Genomic DNA, 10,648 nt, shown 5'->3' on the forward strand with positions numbered 1-10,648 from the left:
TTGTCTTTCTTGAATTGTTTGTCTATAAGGCTTATTCCTAGATCTGCAAATAAGTGTGCAGATTGGATACCTTGTTCTGTTAGGAAGGTTTTGTTATTGCCTGGATGGATCTTTAATCCTCCAAATCAGCTAGTTTATTTACAAGCTAAGGATATGTTAGATGTACCTGTTTGATAGTTTCTGTAAATATCCTTTGTTGTTAAAAAAAAAAGTAATAATAACATGTAGTTAAATTATTTATATTAAATATATTAAATTAGTTATACTAAATATATTATATGTATGAAAATTTAATTAATATTCACATAATATATAATTGTAAAAAAAAAAAAGTGAAATTATAATATTTTAAAATTTTTTAAAATATTACTACAAATATAAAAATTTTTTCTAACGATAATTAAATTTTATATAAGAAAATATTTCAAATATTTATATATTATTGTATTAATTAAATTTTAATATTAATATTTAAATTAATATTTAATTCTTATATACATAAATATAATAATTACTTTTTATAAATTATCTAGTGCATGTGCAACGCTAATACTTTAAATGCTATTAAAATTTAAATATATAAGAAAATTTAAATTTGAGAACGAATACTCACTCAAAATAAAATAGATTGATAGGTAGATTTTAACATAGCTTAGGGACCTTACTACTAAGTTAGTCAAAAATCAAACCTATCATTAAACCCCACTACTATCCCTGCTTTAAAATCTCATCAACAGCCCCTTCCCCCTCTCTCTGGTCGGGAAAAGAAAGCAAAAGAAGGGCAGGGGAGAGATTTTCTGTCAAATTCTCAGATCTCTCTCTGTCAGAGTTCGAGACCTTTAATCGCTTTATCAAATAACCAAAATGGGCCAGAAATCGTTGATCTACTCATTCGTTTCCCGTGGAAATGTGATTCTTGCTGAGTACACAGAATTCAGTGGCAATTTCAATTCCATAGCGTTTCAGTGCCTGCAGAAGCTCCCTGGCACCAACAATAAATTCACTTACAACTGCGATGCCCACACCTTTAATTACCTCGTTGACAATGGCTATAGTGAGTCTTGTAAAATTATTATTTTCTGTTTGTTTCTCGAGAAATTAAAGAATCAAATGAAGTGTAATCAAATTGAAGAGTCATACCTTTTTTTTTGAAATAAAGAAATTAAAGATAACCTTTTCATGAGGTTCGGTTTAAAAACACTGCTTGGCGAAGCAGGTGTTGAATGGCTGTTCTGTTCTTTGATCACCGACACTTCAGTATTTCAAAACATTGTCCCACAGAAAGAAAAAGAACACGAGTCCCACAGACTAGCTATTTGGTTATGATTCTTCACGCTTGAAGTATGAATTGAAGAGTTGTGTACACTTCTTTTCATTGAATGCACGCTTGTCTTTGCTGTTAATCGTACTATTTTAGAATTTTTTTTTTTTTAAATATATGGTTCACTTTGGTTTATCATTCTAGGTTTAGGATCGATGAATAGAATCCTACAGGCTCTGATTGTTCATTATGTTTTGCAAAAGATTGAAAGGTTACCTATATGATTGGATGGTCAGGTTGGGATCCACCACCTATGCAAATGTAAGGATACTTGAGGTTGCTTTTGTATGCTGGATCACCCTCTGCAACCTCCTTTTAGCTGTCCAAAGATACATTTCTGATTTTTATGATTAATTATCGTACAATATATTAGCATGAAATGGTAAACCTAATTTTATTGTGCTTGCATAAAGCTTTTATATTTATTTTTTTATGGATGAAAGGTTAAAAAGATAGATCATCTGTTTTTCATATATGGCTGGTAGTATGGTAAGAGAGGTGGTAAAAATAACACCGTAACTTTAAAATGAAATGTGGAATCCATTTTATGGATTCAAATCCCTTCATTTTACATATTTGGTTTTGGTACGAGTGCATTATAAAATCTGAGTTTATTCTTGGTGCATTTTCCATAGTGGATTTAATTATAACAAATAAAATTTTCCTGTAGTTTATGTTAAATTCGGCTGTTCTTGTTTACTATTCGAGTCCTATTTCTGTAAATTGTGTTCTATCTTCTTCTGTTGATAGAATGACTGACTGTTCAATGTTGAAGCTTATTGCGTAGTTGCAGATGAATCAGCAGGAAGACAAGTTCCTATGGCTTTTCTGGAGCGTGTCAGGGAAGACTTCATGACAAAATATGGCAGTGGAAAAGCTTCCACTGCTCCAGCCAAAAGCCTTGACAAGGAATTTGGGTATTCTGCTTTCATCAAGACCTGAGAAATGAGCTCAAAATATTTTGCTTTATTTCACTTAGCTGATGATGTAAAATATTTACTAATTTGCAGGCCAAAGCTAAAGGAAAATATGCAATATTGTGCTGATCATCCTGAAGAGATAAGCAAGCTTGCAAAAGTGCAAGCTCAGGTTTCAGAAGTTAAAGGGGTCATGATGGAGAATATCGAAAAGGTAGGGAGTAGGGACACTTTATTTATTTGAACCACTGTTTTTCTTTTCAATTTTCTTCCTTTATTATTTATTTGAAACACTATGTTTTTCTTTTCAATTTCTTTCCCATCATACTACTACTACTACTACTACTTCTTTTTTGGAAGTTGGTCTATACTGAAGTATGTACAGATTGGCATAAAGCCCAAAAAACTCTTAACAATACGAAAATATTTAATTCAACTCCTAATTAATCGTTGCATGCAATTAAACTATTGAAATACTATTTTTTATTCAATCAATAGTAGCCTAATTGTTGGTGTGCATGCCTTGTTCTGTGTCTAGGTATAGGGTTAAGGTCTTGTCAACACTTCTCGTTCATCTGATAACAACAACAACATCTAAGTATTAATTCCAAACTAGTTAGAGTCAACTATATGGATTCTTTTTCGTTATCCAGCTATATTTGAAATCAATTCCACATGAACATCCAAAATTATAGATCATTTGATAGTACTTCTCTTCTTTTCCTTCTCACTTCTTCTACTACTAACTTATCACTTCTTCTACCGCTAACTTATCACATTTCTGTACCAAAGAATTTGATACTCTATGTTAGACATGACCCAACCATTTTAATCGATCTATTTTTATTTTATTTCCAAAATGGAGGAAAAGAAAAAAAAGAGGAAAGAAAAACATTGGAACTGCAAGGATTGCTCTGATTACCACCATTGGCACCACTGCCTTTTGTATAGCTCCACTAATTACCACCATCAGCAACCCTGCCTCTTGTATAGCTCCATTGCCATCACCCACAATGTAACCACTACCAAACTCCAAATCTGCACCAGAAAACAAATAAAAGGTATACAAAAAAAAAGAGAAAGAAAAACAAGGTAATATTTCTCAAGAACATGCAAGCACCAGTTGTGCAACACTAATAAAATGAAGACTTAATTTCTACTTTTTTTTTTGGTGCTTTGTATTATTGCTTCACTTAGCTTCTGGTTTAACCTTTATATTATGATGCATTTTTATGTGCTCTGTTCAGCTTTTTTTACTATTGGTGCACACTGATTTTTGTTTTCAATCCTCGAATCTAATCGGTTCATATATAATAGGTATTCATTGCTTAGATGCTTTTTGTAACGTCAGGGAGAAATAGTTCTTTCATATGTCAGTATAACTGTCCACAAATTGCTTAGGTTGTAAGTAGCTTTATTTGCTGAACAAATTTAATGGTGTTGGTATACCTGTATTTTATACTTGTGCTCTCGTGCACGTAGTTGTTGGACTTCTCAATTGTTCCTGCTCATTGTTGTAGCTTTATGTATCTCATTGATGCTTATATCTAAGCAGCATGGTCTGTAAGTTACTTCTAAAAGGGGCCTGTTATCTTTTTATTTGTATCATTATCGCCTTGAAATTTAATTGTCCAAAAATCTGGGCTTGACATGCTTCATGATATGTTTTTTCATGGGTAACATTTCCCTTGACACATGATATTTATAGGTTTTGCACATATTCTTAGCCCTGTTTGGTGCAGCTATTGCTGCACTATGTAGCAGATTTCAAAATTTTCCTTTTTGGCTCGCAACTGCTTTGTCCAACGTGCTTTTCATGAGCCAAAATCTTATTTTTGAAGAAGCTCAAAATTCTAGCTTTGTTCAACCACGACATTTTAGCACTGAGCAGAAATATAATTTTTAATGGGCAAAAATATCCTTGCAACTTTGAGCAAACTCCATTAAGCAAACCAAACAAGGTCCGAACATCACTTTTTAGTAAATACTTTAGCAAACAGTTAATTGTATTTCTAAATAGCTATGTTTAATGTAGCACTGTTGCTAATAGCTACAACTATAGGTAACAGTATTGCCAAAGAGGTTAGTAAATACTTCGAGGTTTACTCAACTTGCTTTCTTTTGCTGCCAACATTTGCCTTACCTGGCCATGATTAAAATTTACTTGCAATATTCTTTAGCTTGTGTTTGGCTTACCATTGACTGGCTTTACATATAAGTTCAGTAATTATTCCTTCTATGGAGGACAGTCCTGAGCATAAAACCTAACAGATGCTGATTTTCTGTAATGTAGGTTTTAGATAGAGGGGAGAAAATTGAACTTCTGGTGGATAAGACTCAGAACCTTCATCAACAGGTCAGTGATGCTGATTTTCTGCAATGTAGGTTTTCTATGTGCATGTTTGTGTGGCGTAGTTAGAGATTCAGTAGATTTTGGGAATATCAATCTAGAGCAGCACCGATTTTATTGCTTTTAGGAGTGAAAGCTTGTGTTATAAAATGACTGGAAAAACATGGTACTGGCAGGCACAAGACTTTCGAAGCACAGGGACAAAGATTCGTAGGAAAATGTGGCTGCAGAATATGAAGATCAAGCTGATTGTTTTGGGTATACTGATTGCGTTAATCCTCATCATAGTCCTATCTGTTTGCAAAGGTTTCAACTGTGGAAAATGAGTCTGACCTCCAAAGGCTTTATATATTATCGGAGCTTTTGCGAGTTATAAGAGAAGTATTAAATATACTACCAGGACTTTGTATGTATGTATCAGCAAACAACAATTTCTTCATATTTTTGTAGAACGAAGTTACTTTTGCATGTGAAAGAACGATATGCTATGGTCATGTCATTACAATGTTTTTAATAGTGCCCTTAGAACTTGTTTAGTAAGATTAGTTCCTATATAAACAGCTGGCTAATCGGCTTTTTTTTTTTTTTAATTTTTAAACATGATTTATTTAAGGTTGTGTTTGGGTTCATGATTTTGGATTTAAAATTCATAAATTTGAAAATATCTTTGTTGGGCTAACAAAAATAATTTTAATTTTTAAATTTAAATGGAGTAAATATTTAATAAAAAATTTTATAAGGTGGAACTGAAATTTCAAATAATACGGTTAATTTTATTTCAAATTTTTGCTCTTTTGATTCTTTATATTTTTTTTTGGATTTGATTAAGGCTAATTGAAAAAAGAACATTAAGCATTTTCGTCAATTTGCAATTCTATCTAAATATTTGATATTGGGTGTAATTACATCCAATTTCTGCTCAAATTGCAATTTTGTTCACTTGATATCTAATGTCACATTTCTTTATAATTTTTAATGTTTTTATTTGTTGTCATACTCTAAATTTAACCATGATTCATTTAGCATCAAGATTCCCTCTCTGCAACACAAACATGATTTAAATTGGCAACTCCATCGCGTGCCAGTTTGGTTTCCTTGCCAAGTACTATTTTTTGTTTTCAAGTGAAGAAAAGAAATTAGAGAATATTAGTAGCACTTTTCAGTTGCTCGAGTGATCGCCACTGGAGAAGCTCATCAAACAGAGGTTTTTGCATTTGATTCTTTGTTCTCTATCTCTTTGTTTCTTTGGTTTTAGTTCATGCTATTGCAACTCTTTCCATTTATGTGGTTAGCCCTTCTTTTCCTCGAATCTTGAGGAACTAAACAACTCAGCATTTTGGATTGTCGTTGATTATTGTTTTTGGAGCTTATTCATGTGAAGCTTGAACCGTTAGGAGTAGGCTATCCGTGTCTTTTGCTTAATAGCTTTGTGGGTAGCTGTAATTCACTTTTAACTTGCGTTGTTTTTGGATTTTGCAGTGTACTCAATGGTCAGGGTGAGCAAACAAGAATAGGACGATGACGTAGAATTTTCTCCACTAGAGGTTAATGGAGACTTGCACTTCTTAAAGGTTCTTCAATTTATATCCGTGCAATGTAGCTTCTCCCCCGGTATATTTTTCCATTGCTGATAATTGATAAGAACATTCTAATATTGTGTGGGATTCCACTTTTCTATTAATTATTTGCAGGCAATTTTATCCTAATTATCACTTGTACTTCTTGCAGATAAGGCGAACCAAAGTGGTTCACCAGCTTTCATTGGCAGAATCACTAAGTCTTATGCCCTAAACCTAAAAACAAAACCAGTTTCTGCTTTAAAGGTTGCATATTTTGCTCTATCATTATTATTATTATTATTATTATTATTATTATTATTATTTTGTTTTATAATTCTACTCTCCCTGTCTAGCATTCTTGTTGTTGGTACTTACGTAAATCCTACTTTTAATTTCTAACAGAGAAGAACAAAGTTCACGGCAAAGCTCATTTGATCTCGTGTCCTCGAGCAGTCTTATTTAGTCCTGGTATCTTGTTCATAATTGATTCTTGAGTTCATTCATATTTTTCTTGCCTAATTTTAACCATGGTTAAGTTTATGGTATGATGTGGCAAATATAATATTTAAAAATCATAAAGAAATGCCACATTGGACAATATCAGTAATTGATTTTAAAAATTGGATACAATTGTGCTCAATGTCAAATGTTAGGATACTAAAACTAAAATTGAAACGTTAGGATAAAATTATATATTGAAAAAAAATTTTTGTCCAATTGGCCTTTGATTAAAATCTAAATTCATATATTTTTTTAAGTTTCCCAAATAAAATATTAGGTTCAAATTCACAACTTTAAGATCAAATATTAAAATCCCTTACATTTGTTAAAATCCACTCTTGCATTTTGAGAAAACAAAAAAAGCTTGTCAAGTTTGGTCCAATTGTCAATTCGGCCTTCCATGTTCAAGTTTGAACTAATTGATCTCTTACACTCTTAAATTTAGTGCAAATAAGTACAAAATTGAAGGTGTCGAAAGTGAGGAAAACAAACATTTATTGTGCACTAAGAAACAACTCCAAAAAAAACAAAAAAGAAGAAGAAGAATTCGTTGTCGTCGTTGGTTGCATTTTGGGTGATGAGGAGCCATATTGAATATGATTATGAAAGGGGGCAAAGCAATGCTTGTCACATGTGAGTATCAAGGTAGACATCATTGAAAGACGAAGTTTGGTCAAAAGTTATATGGAATGTGTTTGGTCTTTGGCTCATAAGACCTAAACCGCAACTGAAGAGAAAAACATAAAAGAGGAGAGGTGAGAATAAAGAAGAGAGAGTAGAAGTTTCAAGGTAGAAGAGAGAAGTAGAGAGACAGAGAAAGTAAAATAGGGAGAAAAAGTGAGTATTTTATTTAATTAATATGTCGAATCAATGCATGAATTTAAGTATTTATAATTGTCAACTATAACATTTCTGCATTTATTTATTTATAATATTGCCACTCCTAATTCTCATCTTTATTCATAGCATTACCCTTCCCTTCAAGCTCATTCTTGTCCGCGAGAATGAAACGGGGAAGTTTCTGCAAAACAAAGTCCCTGTCCTCCCATGTAGCATCCTGGTGGGAAAGAGAAGCCCATTTAATCAACAACTACTGCACAGCCTTACCATTCCTAACCAAAGTTTGGAAGTCCAACACAGTCTCAGGTGTGACAGTAAATTATCCCTAAGTATGCAGAATAGGCAAAGAGGATTGGACAACTTGATCAATTCCCACTTTCTTCTTAATTAATGAAACACGAAAGAAATTATGGATAAAAGCATCTGTAGGTAGCTGCAATTTATAAACCACACTGCCTACTTTTGGTAGAATCTGATAAGGGCCAAAAAAACTTAGTAGAAAGCTTAAGATTTTTGCTAAAACCCATTTAGACTTGCCTATAAGGTTGAAGCTTGAGAAACACCCTTCAAAACTCTTGTCACTTCTTTTAGAATCTGCATATTGCTTCATTTTATTCTTAGTTGCATCTAAATTATCTCTCAACAAGTCAAACAGCCTTTGCCTTTGAAGAATCCAGTCCTTCACCTTAGCTATAGAAACAACTATCAAATCAAAAACTAAAAATTGAGGAGGAGCATATCCATAAAAGGATTGAAAGGGAGACATTTGATCGTTTTGTGATAAGTGGAATTATAATACTACTATGCCATACTCACCCAAGAACACTATTTGTGAGACTAGTTAAAACACATACACCTTAAGTAACTTTCTAAACATCTATTCAACCTCTCAGTCTACCCATCTGATTGAGGATGATAGGCAGTAATTATATGCAACTTGACCCCTAAAGCATTAAACAAATACTTCCAAAACAATCTCAAGAAATTTTATCTTCATTAATAACAATACTAGAAGATGGGCCATGCAATTTAAAGATATTATCCAAAAATAGTTTTGCCACTCTCTCAGTAGTAAAGGGGTGAGCTAGATGTAGAAAATAAGCGAATTAGGTGAACAATCCACCACCACTAACACAAAATCCTTCCCCTCATGCTTAGGTAATTTTTCAATGAAATCCATAGAAATGGAATACCAAGCCTATGATGGAATATCCAAAGATTGTAATAAACCAGGATATGGAACTGCTTCTATTTTGCATCTCTGACACACATCACAAGTCAAAACCCATTTTTACACTTGTTTAAACATATAAGGCCAGAAAAAGATTGTTTTAATTTGTGATATTCTAACCCTAGAATGGTCACCTATGACAAATTCATGAGCTATGTCTAATAATCTGTGTTGTAAATCTAAACAGTTACCAATATAGAGCCTACCCTTGTACCTTAATAAACCCTAACCAACTAATACTTATCTTAATGTGCCACATCATGGTGATTGGATTGACATGGCATAGAAGGGCCCATTGACCAAGTCCAAGAGAAAACTTGTTACTTTGCTTGCTTCTATCTAAGAATAAAGATGTTGTGGGCTAAACTTGTTGACTTGAATAGGGCATATGATTTGGGATGAGTTAAGAAGTTTATGGGCTGAAGATTTGTGAGGATTTTATCTTAAATGGGCTTAGCCTCCAAATTGGCATGTAGACTATCTCTCTCTGTCTCTTTTTTTTTTTTTTTTTTTTTTTTTTTTTTTTTTACATTGCTAAAAGTTGACAAGTCAAAGAATAAAAGTCAGATTAAGCAGAATCAAGAAAATCCTATTGAAAGATTTATAGAAGCACACCTTTCCTAATCAGCCAAGTAAAAATCTCCTATCTCTCTCTCTCTCTCTCACTCAAATTCATGCAGCCATTTAGAGAAAGCTACAAAACCTATTTTTCTTTCTTATTTTTCTATTTAGTACTTGTATAAGGACTACTAAAATTTCCTAATTAGTTGCTAGCTTATTTTCCTAAATAGTAATTGTGTTTTACCTATAAATAGGCGTCCTTTTGTAAGCTTTCCTCGCTTTTAAGAATCAATAGCAAGTGTTGCCAAGTTTTCTTATCAAACCTTTGGTTTGTGGTGAAAGAATTCTAAACTTTTCACAAGTTTTTTGTGTGTCATTTACCTTTGAAGATTGAGTTATTTGTGGTATTCTGAACTTATCAAAGAATTTCTCTCTTCTACTTATCCTTTTATGTTTCTTATTTTGTTCTTAGTTTCAGTTCATAAACATTAAAACCATAAAAAGATCTTTTATCAATTCCTTATAAGGCACATCAGTTTAGTATTAGATCCACTTTGAACCTTTAAAGAATGCAAACACGTGAGGGAGTGAATCAACTTATCCTTTAAATGAGTGAAACACTTAGTGAGTATGATTATGGTGGCAACATGTCTGATGAAGAAGAGGTGCCTCCACCAGTTCCAAGAGGTCTCACATTAGATCAAGCACATATGTTGAGACTTGAAAGATAGCAGAATACAATGCAAGAGCAACTTGCTTAGACCACACAAGCTTTGGTGAGACTAGTTGCACCTTAGCCACAAAGAGGGCATAATGGTCTTGGGCAATAAAGGTTTGGTGATGATGATGTTGATGAAGAGCCTAGAGTTGAAGAAGGTGCTTGTGACTAGCACCTTCCTAGGCATCCACATGGCTAAAGAGATAACATCAAGATGAAAATCCCAATCTTTTGAGGTACTAGGTCACTTGAAGGGTATTAGCTCACTTGAAGTGTACCTAGAATGGGTACAAAAAGTTGACAAAATCTTTGAGTGCCAACAGTATAGCAAAGCCAAGAAGCGCAAGTTTGCTGCCATTGAGTTTATTGATTATGCAAACTTATGGTTGAAGAATGTAAAGGCTCAAAGGCATAGGGATGAGCTTAATGATGTGCAAACTTGGCATAAGATAAAAAGAATCATGGAAAGGCAATTTGTACATAAATATTACAAATAAGAATTATACATCAAACTCCAAAGTTTGTGCCAAGGAGGAATATGTATGAAAGACTATGTTAAAGAATTTGAGATGTTGATATTGAGATGTGATGTGAGGGAACCACAAGAACAAACCATTGGCTATTTTCTTAATGGTTTGAATTATAAAATT

The 10,648-nt window shown here is 33.0% G+C and overlaps 1 protein-coding gene and 1 long non-coding RNA gene across 2 annotated transcripts; both read left to right on the forward strand.

Annotated features, from left to right (window-relative positions):
• Positions 1-661: 661 nt before the first annotated feature.
• LOC110662997 (putative vesicle-associated membrane protein 726) lies at positions 662-5,102 on the forward strand. Its single transcript, XM_058130016.1, has 5 exons — positions 662-1,054; positions 2,097-2,238; positions 2,332-2,452; positions 4,532-4,594; positions 4,765-5,102. The coding sequence occupies exons 1-5, from the start codon at positions 865-867 to the stop codon at positions 4,912-4,914; spliced, it is 666 nt and encodes a 221-aa protein (XP_057985999.1). The 5' UTR covers positions 662-864; the 3' UTR covers positions 4,915-5,102.
• A 703-nt stretch (positions 5,103-5,805) lies between these two features.
• LOC110662984 (uncharacterized) lies at positions 5,806-9,166 on the forward strand. The gene is made up of 3 exons (XR_002496418.2): positions 5,806-6,199; positions 6,317-6,411; positions 6,550-9,166. It is a non-coding gene; the product is annotated as an uncharacterized LOC110662984 (long non-coding RNA).
• Positions 9,167-10,648: the final 1,482 nt, after the last annotated feature.

The sequence above is a fragment of the Hevea brasiliensis genome, chromosome 11 (genome assembly GCF_030052815.1).
Source record: "Hevea brasiliensis isolate MT/VB/25A 57/8 chromosome 11, ASM3005281v1, whole genome shotgun sequence".
NCBI classification, from domain to species: domain Eukaryota; kingdom Viridiplantae; phylum Streptophyta; class Magnoliopsida; order Malpighiales; family Euphorbiaceae; genus Hevea; species Hevea brasiliensis.